Source organism: Salarias fasciatus, chromosome 3, assembly GCF_902148845.1.
Source record: "Salarias fasciatus chromosome 3, fSalaFa1.1, whole genome shotgun sequence".
In the NCBI taxonomy this organism is placed as follows: domain Eukaryota; kingdom Metazoa; phylum Chordata; class Actinopteri; order Blenniiformes; family Blenniidae; genus Salarias; species Salarias fasciatus.
The window spans coordinates 9,270,714-9,293,735 of NC_043747.1; the positions used below are offsets into that span (position 1 = coordinate 9,270,714).

Genomic DNA, 23,022 nt, shown 5'->3' on the forward strand with positions numbered 1-23,022 from the left:
CACGCGTTTCCTTTTGCTCCGTTAGAGCGAGGACCTGGACGAGGATGAGTCTGAGCAGGAGGACTCCAGCGTTCACAGCTCCTCGGTTCGCTCTGACAGCTCCGGCCGAGTGAAGAAGAACAAGCGGGGACGGCCTGCCAAGAAGAAGAAGAAAAGTGAGCGCAGGCTGTTTAGTTAAACGCGCATCGTGTAATTATAAATGACGCGCAGTCTCCGCATCCGCATCAGGCTTATGCGTTGTTGTCAAGCTTAACACAGCAACAAAGATTCACCTCAAAGTGATCAAGTACATTTCTGTAGACAGTTTCGAATGTTATTGGCTCTGAATGCCTGACACACACACACACACACACACACACGTTGACGTGAGAGTTGGTAGATGGAGGTATTTACAGCTTTCAGGCACCACTTGCTCTGTTTTGCTCGTCTGTCAGCATCCTTTGAGGTTTGATTTCTCACTTTAGGCGGATGAATAACATGTTCGTAACAGACAGCGGCAGTTCATGTGGCCAACTAAAAACACCTGAAAAGAGACAAAATGACACGTCAAATTCAAGGTTCTAGCAGCGTTTGCGGGTTGTTTTTCTCGCTCTGAATGAGTACACATTGCAAGAAACTCAGTTTTCTCTGCTGTTACAGATGCAAAGGAAACGAACACTGATTGATTTGTGTCCGAATGTGCTTGGGAGTGGACAGTTAAAAAAAACCTCTTGTATTTGCAGTCCCGGGGGAGGAGGAAGGCGACGGTTATGAGACGGACCATCAGGACTACTGCGAGGTGTGCCAGCAGGGCGGGGAGATCATCCTGTGTGACACCTGCCCCCGGGCGTACCACCTCGTCTGCCTGGAGCCCGAGCTGGAGAAGGCCCCCGAGGGCAAGTGGAGCTGCCCCCACTGCGTGAGTACCGCCGCGTCCGTTTGCTGAGGATGATTCAGCGATGCGTTTTCATTCCAGCGTCTACCTTTGAGGGACATCATGTCTTCTTGGCAAAAATCGCATGAAAACAGAAAACCTGGTTGTTGTTTTTTTTTTTTACTTGTTCTGAGGATCAGATGAATAGAAACTCTCTTCGTGTCTCACATTCTGAGTGAAAAACTGGCTGCAGTCCTGTCCAGTCCCGTACCTGAAGTGGTGCTGCAGGTGTAAATCTGTTCTGTCATCCCACAAGTCAAGCTGAACGCTAGTTTGTAGCTGCCTTTTTCACAGCGATGTTTATTTTATCTTTGCTGCAAGTCATTACTGAAGATATGCGATACCTTCATCGGGTCAGTTCACATCGCCATTTGCGGTCTTGGAGATAACATGGTTCTTTTATTTCTATTGAAGATTTTGTTTGGAAAATATAAAAACATGGAGTAACGTAGACACCAATTTCAAAATTCAAGGGAAAGATAAGGCAGATAAACTATTCCTGTGTTTAGACATTAAAGTGCTGATCTTAAATGAGTAAAGTTGCAGCTGTCACTGGTCAACATGCCCTAAAAGTCATCAATCTATCAATCCATCCCATCATTCTGTTGATCTTCTTTACTGTTTGTCCCGTTCATGGTCATAAGGTGCTGGAGCCGATTCCATGATGAAGGCAGGAACACCCTGGACAGCTTATTATGATATGTTCATGTAAATAATGAGGCAAGGAAGATCCAGTTTACAATGCCAACTTAATGCAAGTTAAATATGAAAAGCCCATAATCTATATACAAACACTGCAGGTGATGGTAAACCTTAGTCTTGTATTTGTTTTTAAACTGGTTAATGCTCCATATTCAGTCTGTTCTAGAGTCTACCTGCATTAGTTCTGATTATATATTATTTTTTTAATTGAAAGTACAAGTTGGAAATTGAACTGAAATGTTGTAATGTAATGACTTTAAATCTTAAATGCAAAATAGTACAGATTTTTGTCTTTTCCTATTCAGTAAACGGAAGTGAAAGACTGTAAGAGGCCAAGCCAGAAAAAGACTTTCTTTTTCTGTCTGGGAACTTTTCAGACTGATTTCAGTGTTTATCTGTAACATGTACAGATCTGCAGTGCAGACCAGAGTGTGTTTTAGCTCTCCGAGGTCTGAATATGGTCCCATTGTTTCAAAACATTGGTGATTTAAGGTCTGCACACTGTTTCTTGGCATTAAAAAAGATTTTTTTTTGACACCACTAAAAAAATAAAGTGCTCAATCGAAGTGGTGTTTCCCCTTTTTACGCATATTTAACATTTATCCAAAAAAAAACCATTCTTTTGCTTGTAGCTTATGTAGGAGGGATTGCAGATTTAATTTTGCCTTGCAAGCAGCAACTATGTATAAAATGAAACCATCACTCAATCTGCATGTTCGCTGTGCTTGCAAAAGAACCCTGTGAGCTCAATAAACCATTCATATTCTTCTTTTATTCTGCAGAGCAGGAGGAAAAATGTCCATCAATCATCACATTTCATTGTTTTCTGTCCTCTGCAGTGTTGACTTTCAGTTAGTCTGCTGTACAGTTTTATAAAAATGCCAGTTTGCACGAAAACTTTCTGAGTTTCAAATCAGATCCGGTCATTTTTCTCTGCTGGTGTATCTCCTGCAGTAACAGGCGGTGCTGCTGGATGGCTCGCCACAGTTATGGGTTACATAGGTGTTACATAAATCATGCCGTTTTTCTTCTTCTTCTTCTTCTTTTTTTTTAAACCCTTTTATTCAGCCAGGATAGGTTCACATGGAGCGGAAATCTATTTTTCATGAACTCCATGCTTGACACTCACATGCTTAAAACAGTTCCCCAGCAGCTCCGCCGGAGGTCTCCTGAGTCCTCCGCCCGCTCCCCCTCGCACTGAGTCACTCTCACCGGGAGAGAGAAGCCCGGTTTAGTCCTCAAAGCCGCCCTGCTCCGGAGCTTTGGGGTCGAGGAGCAAGTTCCCCGTCCCTCTTTTATTTATTCCTTGTCGTCTGTAACCGGCAGCCATAAATAAACGTCTGCGAAACACTTTTCCTCTGATTATCTGTGTTTTTGTTTTGTTTTCCAGGAAAAAGAGGGCATTCAGTGGGAAGCGAAGGATGAGGACTTTGAGGATTTCGAGGAGGACAGCGAGGACAGGGTCATCTCGGAGGTCAGCGTGGGGGTCCACGCGGGCGCGGAGGAGGAGGACGACGACCACATGGAGTTCTGCCGGGTGTGCAAGGACGGCGGCGAGCTGCTGTGCTGCGACACCTGCACGTCCTCCTACCACATCCACTGCCTCAACCCGCCGCTGCCCGAGATCCCCAACGGCGAGTGGCTGTGCCCGCGCTGCACGGTCAGTCCTCCTCTCCGATTCCTGTCTTCATTTGTAAATAAATCCTCTGCTGAGACGTGATTTTGTGGACGTGCTCCCCTTCCAGTGTCCGCCCATCAAAGGTCGCGTCCAGAAGATCCTCCACTGGCGGTGGGGCGAGCCGCCGCCTCCCATTCCCGTCCCCCCGGCTCCCGACGCGCCGCCCGACGCCCCGCCGCCCCCGCCCATGAAGGGCAGAGCCGAGAGGGAGTTCTTCGTCAAGCTGACCGGCCAGTCGTACTGGCACTGCACCTGGATCACCGAGCTGCAGGTGGGAGAGGAGAGACCAGCATGCAAAGCGAAAGCTGTTTCACGTGTTTAAGAAAGAGGGTTTTGATCTGTTGTTTTTCTTCCGTCTCCAGCTGGAGATCTTCCACTCGGTGATGTACAGAAACTACCAGAGGAAAACAGACATGGACGAGCCTCCCAGTCTGGATTACGGCTCGGGCGGCGAGGACGAGAACGGCGTGGGGAAGAGCGAGAAGCGGCGGGCCAAAGACCCCCAGTTCGCCATACTGGAGGAAAAATACTACAAATACGGCATCAAGCCCGAATGGATGATGATTCACCGCATCATCAACCACAGGTGAACGAAATGAGGGCCGCTGTGTTTCTGAGGGGGAGATTTCTGCGCCGGCGCTCACCGCGCTGCACGTGTCTTTCCCCGCCAGCATGGACAAGAAGGGGACGTACCACTACCTGGTCAAGTGGAGAGATCTGACCTACGACCAATGCACCTGGGAGAGAGACGACCTGGAGATCCCAGACTTCGCGATTTACAAGGCCAGCTACTGGAGACACAGGTAGGACCGTTCTACCGCTTTTCTGAATGTTCCATTCAGCTTTGAAGTTCTTCATTTGAATGTTGCCTTCGCCTGTGGAGTAACTTTACTTCTTTTTTTAAAATAAGGGACGCCATCATGAAGGAGGACCCCGACAAACCCAGGAAGATCAGGAGCAAGAACGCAGAGGGTGAAGAAGAGTCTCCTGCCTCACCCGTCACTGATGTAAGCTTTTCTGTGGTTAGAACCTGTATTTGGGACCATGTTCCAAGAACCAAATACATAAAAGTAGTTTGACATTTATTAATTTGTTGCTTTTTGTCTCTTCAGCCGACCATTAAATACGAGGAGCAGCCGGACTTCGTCACGTCGACGGGCGGCACGCTGCACCTCTACCAGCTGGAGGGCCTGAACTGGCTCCGCTTCTCCTGGGCTCAGGGCACCGACACCATCCTGGCAGACGAGATGGGCCTGGGCAAGACCATCCAGACCATCGTCTTCCTCTACTCGCTCTTCAAAGAGGTGCCGGAACGCTCGTGCACGCGTCGGCCTCTCGGAGCCCGACCCGACGCTGAGTCCTTTTTATTTTTTTCCGGTCCCCTCAGGGCCACACGAAGGGCCCGTTCCTGGTCAGCGCGCCGCTTTCCACCATCATCAACTGGGAGAGGGAGTTCGAGATGTGGGCGCCCGACTTCTACGTGGTGACGTACACGGGAGACAAGGACAGCCGCGCCATCATCCGGGAGAACGAGTTCTCCTTCGACGACACGGCCGTGAAACAAGGGAAGAAGGCCTTCAAGCTGAGGGTGAGGAGCGGTTCAAGTCTCAGAACGAGCCTCGCCGGGAAACAGCCGCTCATCTGTCCTCTGGTGCTTCTTCCCCGCCTTCCAGCGAGAGGCTCCCATCAAATTCCACGTGCTGCTCACCTCCTACGAGCTGGTGACCATCGACCAGACGGCGCTCAAGTCCATCGACTGGGCCTGCCTGGTGGTGGACGAGGCCCACAGGCTGAAGAACAACCAGTCCAAGGTACCGAGCTGTGGCCGTGCTGTTATAAGGGCGCTTTAGCGCTCTCTGGTGGTGGAACTGTGTGAAAACAACACTTTTCCTAAAGACAAACAGCTTTATCCATTCATTCAAGTCACCGTGTTTTGTAATTTCTGCATTTCTTTCTTATTCTTTCAAATCAGTAATTCCACATTTATGATGTTGATCATGTACTATACGATAACATTTTCATAATTCCCCATGATGATTTAATTTTAAGATATTTTAAGTAAACTATAAACAAAAATCCATATAAAACTAGAACACATTTTCTAACATATTCCTAATTCTTTTAGTAAATTTTGATTTCTTTTGCTATTAATTATATAAAAGAACAACAACAAATACAAACAATATTTTGAGAGTCATTAAGTTTAGTGAGTTTCAGACTTTTCTACATGTTTTATTATGTGTATTTATCATGTTTAAGCAGTGTAAAAGATTCTTTTACACACATGTCGAAGTAATGAAATGTCCTTGGATAATACTGTGGAGTTTGTTTTTTTCAATAAATGCCCTATAAAGCATTAAATTAAATTCACTTCATGTTAAGGTAAACTGTTCCCATAAACATGCAGGTGTCTTCATTTGGATTCATGTGTAGTTAGCACTTGTGTGACTAATAGACTGTGAGTTTTTCTCCCTCATGTGGTCTGTTAATGAGATTTTTTATGCCTGGATTTCTAGTTTTTCAGGCGTCTGAACGACTATAAGATCGACCACAAGCTGCTGCTGACAGGAACTCCCCTTCAGAACAACCTGGAGGAGCTTTTCCATCTGCTCAACTTCCTCACGCCCAACCGTTTCAAGTAGGACCACTCCCTTTAAAACACCCTCCCACACTAGAAAATCAAACATGCTTGAAATCATTATGTTGACATTATATTGAAAGATTTATTTTGGCACTATTTTACCAGTCTGGGTCACTCGTCAGTTTGTGACCCCTGAAGTAAAATATCTTTGACGCCCCTGCTCCGATGTCTCCTTCTCTCTGCGCCAGTAACCTTGACGGCTTCCTGGAAGAGTTTGCCGACATCTCCAAGGAGGACCAGATCAAGAAGCTCCACGACCTGCTGGGGCCTCACATGCTGCGCCGGCTGAAGGCCGACGTCTTCAAGAACATGCCCGCCAAGACCGAGCTGATTGTCAGAGTGGAGCTGAGTCCTATGCAAAAGTAAGACGCTCCTGCGTACGCTCCAGCAAACCGATTTAAAAGGCACAAGTATAAGATATAAATGGAGAGAATAAAGAGAGAAAGAAATAACACAATATCAGTAACACAATAAATATGAGGAGGGTTCACAGAAATTACATAAACTACAACAATTACAAAAATTACAAAAGTATTTACAGTATTTTTCATGAGGCTAAAGATTGTCTGTAATCCAATGTGAAGAAAAACATGTTTGTTTTTGCATAAATATGTTAAAAAAAATCAATTATTGTAATTTTTGTACTAAATCCAACATATTTTACCTTTTTTTTAAGTGATTGCATTTAAAATCCATCTAAATTTCACATTCAGTCCCTTCTTTGTACTGACTTTTGTAACGACTCTGCACTTGTAAACAGTTCCCAGAAACTGGGCCAGCTATTTAGTGAGAGTTAGAGAAAACAACCTCCCTTTCAGTTTTGATGCTATCACTGAATCTGAACAATGCAGCAGAAAGGGGAAAGGAAGGAAGTTTATCTCGCTGCTCACTTGGTTTACGCCGAATTGTTGCAACAGCGATTGTATCGGGGTTTTTTTTTTTTCATTATTTTATCTTTTCTAACGCAGGAAATATTACAAGCTGATCCTGACCAAGAACTTTGAGGCGCTGAACTCCAAAGGCGGAGGAAACCAGGTCTCCCTGCTCAATATCATGATGGACCTAAAGAAGTGCTGCAACCACCCCTACCTCTTCCCCGTCGCCTCCATGGTGAGATCAGAGCCTTTTGTCCTCTCAAATCACATCCTCCACAGCAAAGTTTTATACAAACAAGTGAAACAACAAACAGCAATTTGTTGTGTGAAGTTGATTTAAGACGCTAGAGGTTTTGTAGAAAGGTTGTCTGATAACTAGTTTTAAGACTAATATGGTAAGTTGTCATGAAAAAAACATAAACATTCATAAATTCATGCTGAAAATGTTTTTAAAAGGTTTTTGTTTCAATTATAATGGCTTTTTTTATTGCAAGAACTTCTCAAACCATAGCTTTGAACTGTTGCTGATTCGCCGGACAGTGACATCTTGTGGTCATATGTGGTAGTGCACGCTGTGAGTGGGACTGAAAGCGAGACAGCACGAACAGAAAGTGGTTAAAAGTGGCTGAAGTAGGTCAAAATTGAGTAATTTGTAAAGAAATGGCATAAAAATGATTTTTGAAAAGTGTTTTTTGTGAATGTGTGAATGTTATGTGGCGATATGTAAATGTTAATGCTGCACAAAAAAACCTAAAACACTTGATCATACCAAGCAACAAAAGTCTTTCTGAGTAACTGCAGCCGTGTGTGTGTGTGTGTGTGTGTGTGTGTGTGTGTGTGTGTGTGTGTGTGTGTGTGTGTGTGTGTGTGTGTGTGTGTTTACAGGAAGCCCAGAAAACTCCCAGCGGTGCTTACGAGGGCTCGGCCCTCACCAAGGCCTCTGGAAAACTCACGCTGTTGCAGAAGATGCTGAGGAAGCTGAAAGAGCAGGGCCACCGAGTTCTGGTCTTCTCACAGGTACCCGCTCGCACTAAAACACACACACATGTAAGGAAAGCATGCACGCAGCAGATGGGCAGCTCCCCACGCAGATGTTTCAATAGTCCCAGGACGCCTCCGGGGCGCTCAGCGGCAGGCTGCCGTTCCAGCTGTGCAGCTGCGAGGGTAATGAAGTATAGAGGAAAACACAAGCACATGACCAGCCGTCAAACCGCCTGCCCCCCCCCCCCCCCCCCCCCCCCCCTCCTCTCTCCGCTCTGCCCAGATGACCAAAATGTTGGATTTACTAGAAGACTTCCTGGACTATGAAGGCTACAAATACGAGAGGATCGATGGAGGCATCACCGGGGCGCTGAGACAAGAGGCCATCGACCGCTTCAACGGTGAGACGCTGGGCTGAGTGGCGTGAGTTACAACCCCGGTAAAGGCTGGATTTTAAGTTTTGAGTTTATCCAACAGTGTCAGTGTCAGAAGTTGATGCAGAGACGAAACACTACTTTGCTCTTTCCCTTTCGTCCATCCGTGTCTGTACTAGTTAGTGCGAGTCAGGAATCGAGTTTATTCTTCAGGATGATTTATCTGTGTATGTATCTCCTCAAGTTTTTGATGTATGCGCAGAACACGGGATCCTGCGTGGATCTGAATTTCACCGACGTGCCGAGGCGTTTTTCTGGCAATAAGCGCCATTTAATTATAGAGTAAGAGGAGCCGCCTGGAGGTGCGTGATGCATCTTGTGGAGCTGGTGGATTCGTGTTCGCCGCCTCGGGATGTTCAAATGAAGCTGACACATCAGAAATTCTACTGTGAACTGTAGTGGGATTGTTATATATCAGAATAATGAATCCAGTGTTTGTTATTGTGGACCTGAGAAACACGAGTCAGCATTTTAAAAAGTAAGATCATGTGAGAAATATGTGAATTTTCAGAGTTAGAAATACTTTACCATAATTAACAGCAGATTGATATCTTCCTCCTCACTCTTGATGTAGTTTTCTCACTAGTCCGTCTCGCTCCGTTCTCCCAGCTCCCGGCGCCTGTCAGTTCTGCTTCCTGCTTTCCACCCGAGCCGGAGGTTTGGGCATCAACCTGGCCACGGCCGACACCGTCGTCATCTTCGACTCGGACTGGAACCCTCACAACGACATTCAGGTTGGGCCCCGGCCGCCGTCCGCGGAGCCGACGCGAGTCGCTCTCCGTTTGTCAGAGCGTGGGACCGTCCGTCTCCCCCGCAGGCCTTCAGCCGGGCGCACCGCATCGGGCAGGCCAACAAGGTGATGATCTACCGCTTCGTGACGCGGGCCAGCGTGGAGGAGCGCATCACCCAGGTCGCCAAGAGGAAGATGATGCTGACCCACCTGGTGGTGCGGCCGGGCCTGGGCTCCAAAGCCGGCTCCATGACCAAGCAGGAGCTGGACGACATCCTCAAGTTCGGGACGGAGGAGCTCTTCAAGGACGAGGGAGAAGGTGAGACTGTCGGGCTCGATGAGGATTTCCAGCGGAACGGAGTAATGTGCGGTTTTGGATCTCAGTTTGAGCGGGGCTGATTCTAATAGGGGAACTTTGGCAGGACTCTTCTCCTGAATCTAATTATTTTGTCATGTTGCCTCCGTTTAAAGCCTTTCCTCTTGACAAGTTTGGCCGGAGGCCGCTTTCGTTTTTTTTCTAGCGACGAGATTGGTTAACTGGACCGTTTTTATTGGTTCAGCTGGTTTGGAAGAGGCAGACGCGTCATTCTCGGTTTGTCTGGCAGGTATGAAGAACAACTCGGGCGATAAGGCCGAGGACGAGGGCAACGTCATCCACTACGACAGCGCGGCCATCGAACGGCTCCTGGACCGGAGTCAGGACGCCACGGACGACTCCGACGTCCAGAACATGAACGAGTACCTCAGCTCCTTCAAGGTGGCCCAGTACATGGTCCGGGAGGAGGACAAGGTACGGCGCGGGGCCGATCGCCTCGCACGCTTCATCTCTTTCGTTTGATTTCTCTCTAAATGCTTCGCGCCCGTCGTTTTGGTTGCAGATCGAGGAGATCGAGCGGGAGATCATCAAGCAGGAGGAGAACGTGGACCCGGATTACTGGGAGAAGCTGCTGCGGCATCACTACGAGCAGCAGCAGGAAGATCTGGCCAGCAAACTGGGCAAAGGCAAGAGGAACCGCAAGCCGGTCAACTACAACGACGCAGCGCAGGAGGACCAAGGTAGGGGCCGAGCGTCAACTCCTGGGTCCTCATATGAAGTCTATAAACACAGCGTTTGTTGTTTTAATCTCTAAATCTTATGAGAAAACAAGCAGGATTTCACATGTTTGAGTGATTACATGCACAGTGGACGTGAATGGGCCTGGCCTATTGACAGACCACCATGTGCTGTTTCAGAGTGGCATGCTGACATTTCAGATAACCAGTCCGAGTATTCAGTGGGCTCCGAGGAGGAGGACGAGGACTTTGATGACCGGCCAGAAGGTAAGGCCGGCCGGCGCGGGGAGATGAAACGGAGACGTCGGGTCCAGCGGGGCCGCCGCTCATAAACGGCGAAAGCCGTGTGTGTGTGTGTTGTCGGGAAATCTCTCCGGGTCTGCGTTGAATTACGCTCCGAAATTGAATCTGCTGTTACAGTTCACTGGCAGACCCAAACAAGTCCTGTTGCCAAAAAGGCAAAAAAAACCCCAAAAAAATCCACCATTCAAACTCAGACAGGTTGAGGAGAACGCTCGAAGCTGGAATCTACTAATGAAATCAGCCTCATTAGAAGCATAATAAACATTTTCCAGGTTTCTCCATCTTCCTATCAATAATAATCCTCTGTGTGCAGGTCGAAGGCAGTCGCGCCGCCAGCTGAGGAATGAGAAGGATAAACCTCTGCCTCCTCTTCTGGCCAGAGTCGGAGGCAGCCTTGAGGTCTGTACATCTCTGGAAACACTCTTTTACTTTGAACTTTTTTTGTGTGTGTGTTTTTTTAACATTATTATATTACAAAAAAAAGCTGTCAGTTTTTATTTAAGGCAAACTGGCTCTCTAATATATTTTTCAAACAATCTGAACATGAGTTATACTAAATTGGAGGTGGCAGCAGAGCTAATATATCTCCCAAAAACACGCTCATTAATCATCCCGATAATCGCGGACGTGATTTAAATGGACCGCTCTGTGCTAGGTGGGACTCGGAGTTTATTTAAGCATTATCAGGCAGACAGAGTTATTCAAGGACAGGATTTGGGAGGTCTGAGAAGCACGCCGATATCTGCTGGAGGATGACAAAAAAAAAAAAAAACCCCAAAAACGTTGGCTCATTCTGGCGTTTTCATTTTAAATTCTGTTATAATAACAATCCACTCGTAAATTTTGATTTTTTTTTTTTGCTCTGAAGGATTCCTGAGTTGTGCTGCTTTCCGTCAATAGGTGCTGGGCTTCAACACGCGCCAGCGGAAGGCCTTCCTGAACGCGGTGATGCGCTGGGGGATGCCGTCCCAGGACGCCTTCTCCTCCCAGTGGCTGGTCCGGGACCTCCGGGGCAAAACCGAGAAGGAGTTCAAGTACGGGAATCTCTGTTTGAGAAAGCAAATGACTCCAAACCGCTTCCCGGAAATCCACCGTCGTGCTCCTCTTTTTTCCCCGCCAGGGCGTACGTGTCCCTGTTCATGCGTCACCTGTGCGAGCCGGTGGCCGACGGCGCCGAGACGTTTGCGGACGGCGTCCCGAGGGAGGGGCTGTGCCGCCAGCCGGTCCTCACGCGCATCGGCGTCATGTCGCTCGTCAAGAAGAAGGTCAGAATAAAGCCCTTTTTAGTCAAAGAGGCTGAATTTAGCCCGTTGTGACAGCTGTAGTCTTTAAAATTCCAGTTTTGGATTTTTGATTTAAGACAGTAAATCGCTTCAACTCTGAAGCAGCTCTGGGAATGCAACCATAAAATTTAGATAAAAATCACCAATTACGCAAGATAAAGTTCATGAAACTGTGGGACAAATGAGTCCATGACAACAGAAAAAAAAGAACTGTAATGTAATAAAAACCATCAAACTGGAGAAGAATTTCAAACAGATACGACCAAAAAGCCAAAATTCCTCTTAAAATCTTGAGAGCATTAAAGGGAATTTCGGGCTTGTATGTTAACCAGGTGGTCTGATGTCTTCATGAAGCAGTAAGTCATCATTAAAATGTCAGAATCCTCTTTTTTTTTTTTTCTACTGAAGCAGCCACCCTGACAGCTTTAGAGATGTTTGGATTGCCTTACCACTTTCGATTTCTCAGCGAACTTGACGTTATCCAAACACGCTCGCTTCGGTTTCCAGTCCCGCTTGTTGTAACCTGCAGACTTCCTGATCTGTTATCTGCGCCACGGGGGAGGTGGGGTGGGGGGGGGGGGATAAACCGCGTGGCATTAGGTGTTTTTTTTTTGTATATTTTTCCTGAGCGTTTGATGTTTTTGCTTTCAGATCCAGGAGTTTGAGCACATCAACGGGCGCTGGAGCCTTCCGGAGCTCAAGCCCGAGGTCAGCGTGGACAAGTCGTCCTCCAGGGCCTCCTCCCCCACCGTGAAGACCGCCACCCCCACCCCGGACGCCAGCTACAACAACACGCCGTGCACCTCCAAGCCAGGTAAGACCAAACGATACACGCACGGCAGGACCAGCAGGGGGAGCCGTTCCTGATGTGTGTTTTATCTGTGTGGACGAATTCAGCCACCCCTGCTCCTGTGGAGAAGCCTGAGAAGAACGGCAAGGAGGGCGAGAAGGAGGAGGAGAAGGAGGAAGACGAGGCTCGGCAGGAAAAGGAGAAAGCGAAGGAGAAGGATGAGGGGAAGGAGGCGGACGGCAGCAAGAGTGCGGAGTCAGAGGAGGTGGGACATCCTCTCTACGAAACACCCCAGTTACTGTACATATTGGTCCATAAAGCAAAGAAGGGAAACATAAAAAAAACCATGTGTTCCTAAAACACAGTGCAATCCTGATATAGTTCTTGTTTTCATTGTAATTTGAGAGGTATTTTTTTGCTAAATTTAAAGTTGTATCTGTGTGGAAGATAGAAAAAAGAAACACAAATAGCCTCTGTGACGTTGTTTTGCAGGTTTCAACAAAAGAAGCGACACAAAGTGCATCTCCCGGTCAAAAAGGCGACGGCAAGGAGGACGGCGAGGTGAAAGACGGCGAGAAGAAAGAGGCGAGCGACGCTCCGGCCGCCGCCGGCGAGGAGAACAAAGTCCAGGAGGAGAGCAAGGAGGAGACGAAGCAGGCGTCCAAACAAGACGCAGATGTTAAAGAGGAGAAGTCAGGTGAAGAAAAAGAACAGAAATTAAAGAAAAATGTGAGATTTTTTTTTTTTTTGTATATTTGTTTGTAAATAAGTTGTGTTTGGTTTTGCAGAAGGAGAAAAGGTAGAGGAGGGAAAGGAAAAAGAAAAGAAGGAGGAAACAACAACAACAGAAGCGACAGAAGTCAAGGAGAAAACCGAGGCAGCAGACGTGAAGAAAGGTGTGTGTGTGTGTGTGTGTGTGTGTGTGTGTTCTCCATTTCCCGTTCAGTAATCAGTGCCTCCTAGAGCGTTTGAGCCAGCGCCATTCAGCCTGTCGCCTGTGCTTCTCGACAGAAGAGGTCAAAGGTGAAAAGGACGCCGCAAAAGAAGCCAAGCCAGCGAAGGAGGAGGCGCCCAGGGGCAACGGGAAGCCTCCCAGCGAGCGGCCGCGCTTCATGTTCAACATCGCGGACGGCGGCTTCACCGGTCCGTGCTGATTTACCGCCAGCCGACGTGGAAACGATCTCGTACATATATTTGACATCTAAAAGGCTGCGATCAGGCCCCCGGCTGTCGTTTGTCTCCCTCGACAGCTCCGACCACATGTATACATATTCTACATGTATTCTTCAGTTAAAAAAAAAAAAAAACCCTGCCCAATGATTTATCGCAGTATTTTTACAGCTCAGAAATAGAAAACACTCGTTCTGTGTTTATACCACATGACGGCTCCGGCCTTCATGCAACGCAGTGTGGCGCTCACAGACACCGACGCAGCGTTGTGTAAGCCGAATTTCACCGAAACGCCGCAGAAGCGTGGGGTGATGTCATGCGTTTTGCTGACCGATATTGTGATGACTCCTCCGTAGGAATTTCTAACTTCTGCTTTATTTGAGCACTTCCCACTTTACCCACTCGAATCTCACACAGACGATGCAAGAAAAAACAAAGAAAGATCTTCCACATATCGGTTTAGTGGTGTAACTAGTTAACTTTGACCTTTTTTATCCGAAGAGTCACTAACAAACACAGACGTTTCCAGAAAATATGAATCCTGACGGTTAAAATAGCTTCAAAGTTCCCCGAAAAAGTTCACACATCATAAACCGGACTTGTAACATTGAGCAAACAAACCCTTCCTCCCGCTCCCCAGAGCTGTTCTGTAAAAGCAGCGGTGAGCCAGATTTATCTCCCCCTGCCATCACCGGTCCAGGAAAAGCTCTGCAGTGAAGCACCTGCAGCCAGGTTCCGGCTCGCCGGGCGCTTTCAGATCGGCCTCGTTCTCACTTTGTGCCGGTTTCGCCCCGCAGAGCTGCACACTCTCTGGCAGAACGAGGAGCGGGCCGCCATCTCCTCGGGGAAGATGAATGAGATCTGGCACCGCCGACACGACTTCTGGCTGCTGGCGGGAATCGTGATGTATCCTTGACAGCGGTTGCCCGGGCGATGAACCCCGCTCGTGTTTGTTTTTCTATCGCGGCCGGCAGAAGCGTAATAAGTCAACAGCTGCGGCCAAACGGCGAGCCGTGTCCGCGGGACGCTGCCGCGGCGGGTCATTTAGTTCAAGTTGTTTCTCCTTATTACGGTTATTAAGGCCATTGAGTATTCAGAAAAAGTTACTTTTGTTTTCCCGATTCTGCAGGCTGGGAAGGAGTGCTGCCAAAAATAAATGCAGTTCTGCAGTTTAACGAGAAGGAGAAAAATCATTAATAGTATTTAATTTATTTATGCAATTTAAATGTATGAAAAATATTGTCTAAAAAAAAAAAATTAAAATTACATCTCTTTTATGAACTTTTTAGAAATGACTCAAGTGGGCCTTAAAAGTGAAAAAAATCATTGTTTAAAAGTTGGACAAACCAACACATCTGTGTGGGGAACTGAAGGTGTTGTGGAGCCTTGACGGCCCGGCGCCGCAGTCACGGCTACGCCCGGTGGCAGGACATCCAGAACGACCCGCAGTTCGCCATCGTCAACGAGCCGTTCAAGTCGCAGGCCAACAAGGGCAACTTCCTGGAGATGAAGAACAAGTTCCTGGCGCGGCGCTTCAAGGTAAACGTGGCCGCTCCCTCCGTGGCGGGGTGGGCGGGGCCTCCGGACGGGGTTTGTTGAGGATAACGTTGGATGATTTCCAACATAACGGTCGGAGTGAGACATCCCTTCACCTGGATCTCTGTGACCTTACTGCTGCTAAATCGTATCATGTAAACACTCTGAGTCGATCTGCTGAGATCCGGTTGCAAAGCATTATGGGATTGACCCACTGCGCCGCGGAGGTTCTCCCGTCTTCGATCAGCTGACCTTTCCGATGGTCGGATGACGGTTGCCCCTAGACCCACATATTGGCCGGACGGTATTGCTGACCGCTGCACTTCTGGATGCGCTCTCATCCTGTTTTCGAGCAGCTCACATGTTTCAGATCCTTCCTTCAACATCCTCATTTACTGTATCCCCCTCTGCCTCGTTTCTCGTTAACTCCTCTTGCTAAATTAGGGGGGAGCTTCTCTGTTAATCTGCACCGTCCTCTTCAGTCTTAAATTCCTTTGCAAAACGTTTAAATCTGTTCTTTTTTCCCCAGAATCCTGATGAGTCGTTGACTTTTTTCTGCGCTAACCGAGACACTGACAACTGAAAATACCGGTTAGGCGATCGGAGCGGTCATCAGGCAAAATATACTGAGAGGCCACAGGCCGAAGTAGGAGTTATAAAAGTTATTTTATCATTTTGTATCTTCAAGATAAACGAGATTTCTTATCTGGCCTTTCAGTGATGCTTCAGTCTCATGTTGGGACACTTTATTATTAATATTACTTTGATTAGAGCTTATTTTATGATGGAAGATTAATACATTTTGGCAGCAGAGATGATCTTTGCTCAGGCTGAAGCATTTATCTGCTGTGTGGCACAGACGACTCATTATCAGTCAGGATATGGAAAGGCAGGATTCACAGGAACATGCTCGCTCGGTTCACAGTAACTTTTCAGAATATTTCATTCCGCCCACTTCTTCGGTGCCTCGTACTGTACGTCGGCTGCTTTTCCTCAAACCAAAGCAGCTGTCTCGGGTCTTAGTCACGCTCTTTTGAGAGATAACAGCGGTTCACTGACGAAGAAAGCCAGTAGTGTGTTTACGCCCGACGATTGAAAAAAAAAACAAACATGCCAAACGTCAGAAAACAAACCAAAACTCCAGATTTTTGAAAATAAATGCAGCTGAATCCTCCTCATCCTATGGTCAAATCTGAAGATTTAACTCCCAGGTACAGCCGATAGCACTGATTGTCCAGAATCTGCAGCTGAATCCAGATATTTACTGCCTCTTTATCCTCTTTCTGCTCGTGTAAGGCCGCGATAATCCCTCGCTGTGAGCAAATCACACCGCAGACAAGCTGCTCTCATACGCACGCTCTCTTTTCTATAAAAACATTTAAATCACTTATCTTTGGCTGTCCGACTTGAAATTATAGCCCGGAGCAGCTCATTGGAAAATTGTAGGCTCTTAAATATTTCTCCTGATTACCTACTAGCTGGAGCTGCAGAGGCTCCGTCGTTCGGTCAGCTGCAGACGGTCGGTGCAGAATGTGCTGGAAGGGCGCCAATTGGAGTGTTAAATTACTAAAAATGAGGATTGTTCACGTGTTTATAACATTTTATTTTAGGAGAAGAGGGCAATTAAAGCGTATTGAGCCCCATAAATCTCGGTAACAAGGATTTTTTTTTTTTTTTGGGAACTGGAAGCAGCAGAGTTGCAAAATCACTGAAAATACTCGGGGAAAAACAGGAGATTAAAACAATCTTAAGTTGCAATCAATCATTAAAGCAGCGCGTTGTTTTTTTTTTCCCGCAGCTGCTGGAGCAGGCGCTGGTGATCGAGGAGCAGCTGCGGCGGGCGGCCTACCTGAACATGACCCAGGACCCCACCCACCCCGCCATGGCGCTCAACGCCCGCTTCGCCGAGGTGGAGTGCCTGGCCGAGTCGCACCAGCACCTCAGCAAGGAGTCGCTGGCGGGCAACAAGCCGGCCAACGCCGTCCTCCACAAAGGTCAGTGAGGACGCCGAAGGTCAGGGTTCATGGATCCAGAGAAAGTCTTGAAAGAAAAGCGCGGCCGTTGTGCAATCTCTGCGTTGGCCGCGTCGCTGAATTCGCCGCCGCCGGGCAGATAAGCTTACACCACGATAAGTGAGCGCTCCAAACATTTCCTCAGCCCCGCTCTCCAGCAAGTCTCTCCATGTTTATATCGCACCGTTGAAACAATAACAACCCCGGCACACTGCCGTTCGTGTCGGAGCCCCGGACCTAATGAGCACTCAGACGCTCTTATCACCGTGACGGTCTGGTCGGCGATTTATTCCGTGCGGGGATGTGATGACAGAGAGGTCAGATAGTAACGGATGGGAACTGCAACGGCTCATGAAAGCAGGGTCAGAAATGTGCTATTTATGCATCCATGGCTCGACGTTACGAGGAGCCGAAGGAGCAAATCTAATAAGGCCGACTGCGTAAACACAGCGCTCGCTGTGTTGAGAGCTCCGAAATTATATTTACAACTGCAGCCTTGCTGAGATCATTTCGACAGTGAAGCTTGTTTTGGTGCAAGAGTGCAAAAATATTTGCATATTTTCTATGTATTAAAAGGAAATTGTTCCTTCTACTGACACTACTACTACTACGACTCGGTTTGAAAGGCCGGAGAAGCGTTAACTCGGCTGCTGCTGCTGTGTTTGCAGTGTTGAACCAGCTGGAGGAGCTGCTCAGCGACATGAAGGCCGACGTGACCCGGCTGCCGGCCACGCTGTCCAGGGTCCCGCCCATCGCCGCCCGCCTGCAGATGTCCGAGAGGAGCATCCTCAGCCGGCTCGCCAGCAAGGGCACCGAGACGCACACGCCCCCGGTCAGCAGCCTGCAGAGAAAAACACACACACACACACACACACATACGTGCATACACTCACGAGTTACAACCTGCTCGCGCTGCGCTGCACACGAGGGGAAAGAAGCAGATGGCGGTCATCCAATGCAAATCCAGAGTCTTATTATCTTGTCACCCACCTGCGTGTTTTCCCTCCAGCTGAGTCAGCTCTTGTTTGTTCAAACTGATTTATTATTGCTGTTCTTCATTGGTAAAAATCGTCCACCTCTCTCCCCCCCCCCCCCCCTCCAGCCCATACCTCCAGGACCCTACGCCACCCCTCAGAACTACGGCGCCCCCTTCACGCCGGCGCCCCCAGCGCCCTGCACCTGGGAGGGGCCAACTACAGCCAGATGCCGCCCGGCTCCTTCATATCAGGTCAGTGTCCGCTGCTCTCGAACGCCCCTTCACACGGCGGCGCGGCCTGGACCTGGAGTGTCGGCTCACGCTGTTGTGGAAGTTTTCCGATGGGTGGAAAGAGAAGGAGTCTGAGAAGCGCTTGGGTATAATCATCACGAGGCATTAGGGATTTGGTAATTACAGTTCTCGGCATAATTTACGGAAGAAGAATACCAGGTTGTTTGATCTGTTTGACACTTGGCAAGCAGGCGGTTTAAGGCAGATTAATGCTCCTTTGTGGAGGTGTTGTTGGAGCGCCGCTGCAGCCGCCTCTGGCGCAGGAACCGATTCCTATCTCAGGATTTAAGAAGGTGACTGTCATAACATTCCCGCTCCAGTAGATTTACAGGTTCAGTTTAGACCTTTTCTGCACATTTTTATTTGAACGTGAGGAAGCTCTGTTGACGTTCTTTCACTTTTCACTTCCTAGCGTTCGAAGCAAGTTCAATAACTTGAGTTTAAAAGAAAAAAAAAAAACACACACACACACACACACACACAATGGTCCAGCTTGGGAGAGTTCACTTCAGGTGATGTTCGCTTTGCTCATCATGAGGAATGCTCCTCCGCCTGTCAAACAAACGCTGCGTCCGAAGACGGATGAAGTGTCCCCGCTTCGTCCCACCGAGCACAGTGGAGCCAGAACGTCACACGCACTGCTGCGTCTTTTATTGTCGCCTCGTTTGTGGAGCATCGCAGAACTCTGGAAAACCATCGAACCAATCCAGAATGCAGCGTATCGATCCTGATCAAAGGATCACAGATGGCGAAGGCTTTTGGTCCCAGAGTCATCCACACGCAGGTGTTTTTTTTTTTTTTTTTTTTTTGGTTTGTGGGCGCAAACTGGCAGAAAACCTTGAGAGAACCAGCTCATTCAGTCTGGAGGCCCAGACGTCCTCGCCGTGAGGGGGGGGGGGAGGAGAGAATTTCAACCGCTGTGGAAAAAGGTTGTGCAGATCAAATCGTGCTTTTGAAATCTATCGGAAACACATGGAATCAAACAGCTGTTCAGCGTTTTAATTTGACACAGACGCACATTTAACTGCTTTACTGGACTTCTGCACACTGGACGCCAAATATGAGATGATTTCACTTTTTCAAGCCCTATTCTAAGGAAGGAAAAAAAAAAAGGATTTTGTGTGGTGCTTTGACTCGCCGTGTAGAAGAACCACCAGAGGGCCATTGAGAAAAAAAAATGTCTCCACCTATAATAAACATTCCTGCCTTCCATCTTTTAATGCAGCGGCTGTTTTGAAAACAGCTGTGTAATGCATGTTATGGGTTCGGATCGCGTCTGACGGCGTAACCCCGATAATGCCGCTGCGATGTCGGCGGGATTATCTGAGCCTCGCCGTGAAATTCTGAGTTTTTCAGCAAAAACAGTAAAACTGAACTCTGACGACTTGATGTGCTTCTTCAATAAGTTGCATTTTCCAAGGTGGCGAGGTCGGTGGAACGACTTCGACGTGCTCCTGCGCGGAGCGGGGGGGGGTTGAACCTTGTCAATATGATGTGTTGTTTTGTGTGTGAACCAACGGGAACGGCCTGTACCGAACACCACATTCACAACAAAATCACTGTCAGCGCATACATTTCCACCTCTTATTAACATTCATTTCTTCCTTTTAGCCAAATTCTGACTCCTGTTTTGGATGTTTCTGTTTGTATTTTCCCAACATGTACCAATATTTTACATTGTTTAAAGTTTTTTTTTTTTTTTGTTCTTCCCCCCCTAGTTTGGTTTGTTTTCTCCTGTTACATTATGGGGCTTGTAGGCGGCGGTCATGTCAGGATAACTTGGCTTCCGCTGAAGCAAACGCTGTTGATTTTTATTCAGTTTGTTTCATGCATGCTTAACCATCCCTGTGGAATGCGACGCTGCATTGCTGCAGCGCTCGTTCGACTTCGCTCCGCAAGAAACTTTCAAGCAAAATTACTGCATCGTAAAGCAGAAATGTGTTGAGGGTCATTCCCCCCCCCCCTGCCTCTTTTACCCTCAACAATTTCTCCTGGCATCGGAGACCCGTAGGGAAACAGAAGCAGACCAGTCTGACCAGTTCCAGTCCTTGCGGTCTCCGCTGTGGCATCTGTGTGTTTAAATATTTGAGCGCCGCGGAGCCGGCTCGCGCAGCGCCCCGATGGAAGAGGCTCCGATCCGGCCTCAGAGATCAAGACTTGATTACTTGGCAACTGGCACTGATGACGGGCGAAAACCAGTCCAAAGCGTTGCTCCTATTTTTAAAGATATCATCTGAGGAATTCCATCTTTATATGGTTATGTTGTTGTGGAAAAACATTTACGAAAGAAAATGGAAAAATATGTTCTGGCCTCATGGAAACCACTGTCTCTGGGAAATGGGTATTTCAGGATTTCAATGCACTCCACTCGTTTTTTTTTGGTTTTTTTTGATCAGGACTTTATTCAAGTCTTGAGTTTCATTCTAATCCTCAAACGTGTAGAGCGCCGAGGTACCTGATGGCCTCTGAGGCGACTGGGCTTCCAGCTCTCTGAATGGACACTTTATCTCCCCGGGCAGCTTAAAGAGATGAAACCTCAAAGTCCAGAGCGGAGTCCATATCGGAAAAAAAACATCTGCAGCAGGGTTTCAGATGTGGCTGCCAGAGAGACACCTGAAATAGACATTACCAGAATCAAACACAAACTTTCTGCGCTGCTATATTAAGGCTTTTTCTTTTTTTTTTTTTTCCTTTTCTTTTGACTTCCTAACATGTCCAGCCTCTAAACCCCAATACTCTGCTCAGCTATTACTGGATCTAATGGCACATTGTGCAACAATAAAGCGTCGTCTGGAGTGCTATCAAAACCTGTTGAGGGCCTATTTTCTTTATCGGGAATGTTTATTTTTCTCTTGTGAAGTCCGATTGTAGCTCTCATTACTTATTGAGTTGAAATCTCAAGAAATAAAAGAGTGGGGAGGAAAAAAAAAAAAAAAGAAATCAAACATTTTTTTTTTTTGTTTTGGCTTCTCGTCCCGCTCCCCTCGCCTGCAGTCCGTCACACACCACTGGCAGTTTGTGAATTTATTTTCTTATAATTAGTTTGGTAACAGCATATGCTCTCCAGATCCGCTCTCCGCTCTGCGTGTGCGTTCGTGTTCGGAGATGTTTAGATAGCAGAGATGTGGCAGAGATAACTGGCAAAACCTGATATTCCCCAATAGGCTTTGCCCTTAAAAAAAAAAAAAAAAAAAATACCGCAACGGCGAGCTCCTCTCCTCCGCCGCTCGCCCTGTGTATCTTGATTTTAGTAATTGTAGACCGTGGACATCTGTCAAAGGCATTGCGCTCTCGCGAGCCAGAGCCTATCTCTGAAAATGTCATTATGCTCAGCCTGTCTGAGGCCGCGCGCCGCCAAGAAAACATTCGGACTTTGTGCCGAGGTATTTTTGAGTCGGGGCAGAAACCGCAGGAGTTCGGTTGTGTAAACGTCGTGTTGTGACTTGTGAACCGGCGGCGGCGGCGGCGGCGGCGGGCTGGGCCGAGCCGAGCCGGAGCGCTTGGCTGTTCAGAAATAGTCGCGCGTGAGTTGAGTTGAGTTGATTGCTCCCTGGATTCTCTCTCTCTCTCTCTCTCTCTCTCCCTCTCTCCCTCTCTCTCTCTCTGCTGGCCGGGGCCTCACGGCGAGCTGCAGCCGGAGCGCTCTGGCAGCAAACGAGACCGCAGTTATGGTCCCTGATTGGGGTCACATTGGTCCCTGACCTCTTTAGGTCCGAGCAAAAAAAACGAGCGAGAGTTAAAACAACACGATCCTCCGATTTTTTTGTGACTGTTTCTGACTTTCCATCATTAGCGGCGCTTTCCTGAGAGAAGCTCCCACACTTGAGTACACAAAACACATCCCAAAATATGCACGTCTGCTGTGGCACTTCTAAACCCCACGTCTCCAGCTCCACTCTGTGAACCCTGCCGTGCACGGTGCGCCAGTGGAGGATTGTCACATGTGGCAACGCGGCGGTGGCACTCGCACGGTACCTTTGAAATGCATTTTGGGGAAAAAAAAAACCTGTTTCAGCCTTCAGGAAGCGGAGTCCATTCTTGTAGAGGAACCTGGACGCCGAAGCCTCGCCGGCGTCGGTAGCTGACCTCTGACCTCCCCCGCCCCCCCCTACTACGGGGGACCAGTAAAGTGTCACGTTATCCTGCGCTCTCTCTCCCCCCCCACCCACCCCCCCCGTCTCCGAGTCTCCACTACAGTCTGCCGCTTGTCTGCCCCCACAGAAGCCGCTGCCGCTGCTGGGGCCACCGGGGGAGCCGCTGGTGGAGCTGCCGGAGGGCCAGCCGCCGCCGGCGCCTGCCAGAAGACCAAGGAGCACGATGTGGTGCAGCGGCAGCGGGTGGTGGACCTGTGGAAGGACGGCAAGTCCGAAGGGGCCATCGGGCAGGAGCTGAGGATGCCCAAGTCCACAGTGCACAGCATTATCGTCAAGTACCGGCTCAGCAACACGGTGGAGAACCTCCCGCGCAACGGGAGACCAAAGAAACCCTGAAGGAGGAAAAAAAAAAAAAAAAACCCTTTGAATGTAACGATTTGAAAAAAGAAAAACAAACAAAAAAAAAACAATCAAAGAGAGATGAGGACCGGGATGAATGATCTCCAGAAGGACCCAGAGACAAAAGCACTTTGACACTGTTCCAGTGTGAGAACTGTGAA

The 23,022-nt window shown here is 48.2% G+C and overlaps 1 protein-coding gene across 1 annotated transcript in view; it reads left to right on the forward strand.

Moving 5' to 3' along the window:
• Positions 1 to 22,885, forward strand: part of chd3 (chromodomain helicase DNA binding protein 3) — a 31,756-nt gene extending 8,871 nt beyond the window's left edge. Inside the window, 35 exon segments of the mRNA XM_030087833.1 lie at positions 26 to 155; positions 723 to 898; positions 3,006 to 3,275; positions 3,361 to 3,564; positions 3,656 to 3,879; positions 3,965 to 4,096; positions 4,204 to 4,300; positions 4,406 to 4,597; positions 4,681 to 4,881; positions 4,967 to 5,104; positions 5,810 to 5,931; positions 6,123 to 6,296; positions 6,903 to 7,044; positions 7,695 to 7,826; positions 8,074 to 8,191; positions 8,834 to 8,958; positions 9,042 to 9,273; positions 9,560 to 9,744; positions 9,833 to 10,010; positions 10,209 to 10,274; positions 10,624 to 10,709; positions 11,211 to 11,344; positions 11,431 to 11,575; positions 12,245 to 12,407; positions 12,491 to 12,648; positions 12,876 to 13,080; positions 13,172 to 13,279; positions 13,395 to 13,526; positions 14,351 to 14,459; positions 14,960 to 15,092; positions 16,888 to 17,083; positions 17,770 to 17,933; positions 18,204 to 18,264; positions 18,267 to 18,329; positions 22,590 to 22,885. Coding sequence (XP_029943693.1) covers positions 26 to 155; positions 723 to 898; positions 3,006 to 3,275; positions 3,361 to 3,564; positions 3,656 to 3,879; positions 3,965 to 4,096; positions 4,204 to 4,300; positions 4,406 to 4,597; positions 4,681 to 4,881; positions 4,967 to 5,104; positions 5,810 to 5,931; positions 6,123 to 6,296; positions 6,903 to 7,044; positions 7,695 to 7,826; positions 8,074 to 8,191; positions 8,834 to 8,958; positions 9,042 to 9,273; positions 9,560 to 9,744; positions 9,833 to 10,010; positions 10,209 to 10,274; positions 10,624 to 10,709; positions 11,211 to 11,344; positions 11,431 to 11,575; positions 12,245 to 12,407; positions 12,491 to 12,648; positions 12,876 to 13,080; positions 13,172 to 13,279; positions 13,395 to 13,526; positions 14,351 to 14,459; positions 14,960 to 15,092; positions 16,888 to 17,083; positions 17,770 to 17,933; positions 18,204 to 18,264; positions 18,267 to 18,329; positions 22,590 to 22,858 — 5,364 coding nt within the window. The 3' untranslated portion in view covers positions 22,859 to 22,885.
• Positions 22,886 to 23,022: the final 137 nt, after the last annotated feature.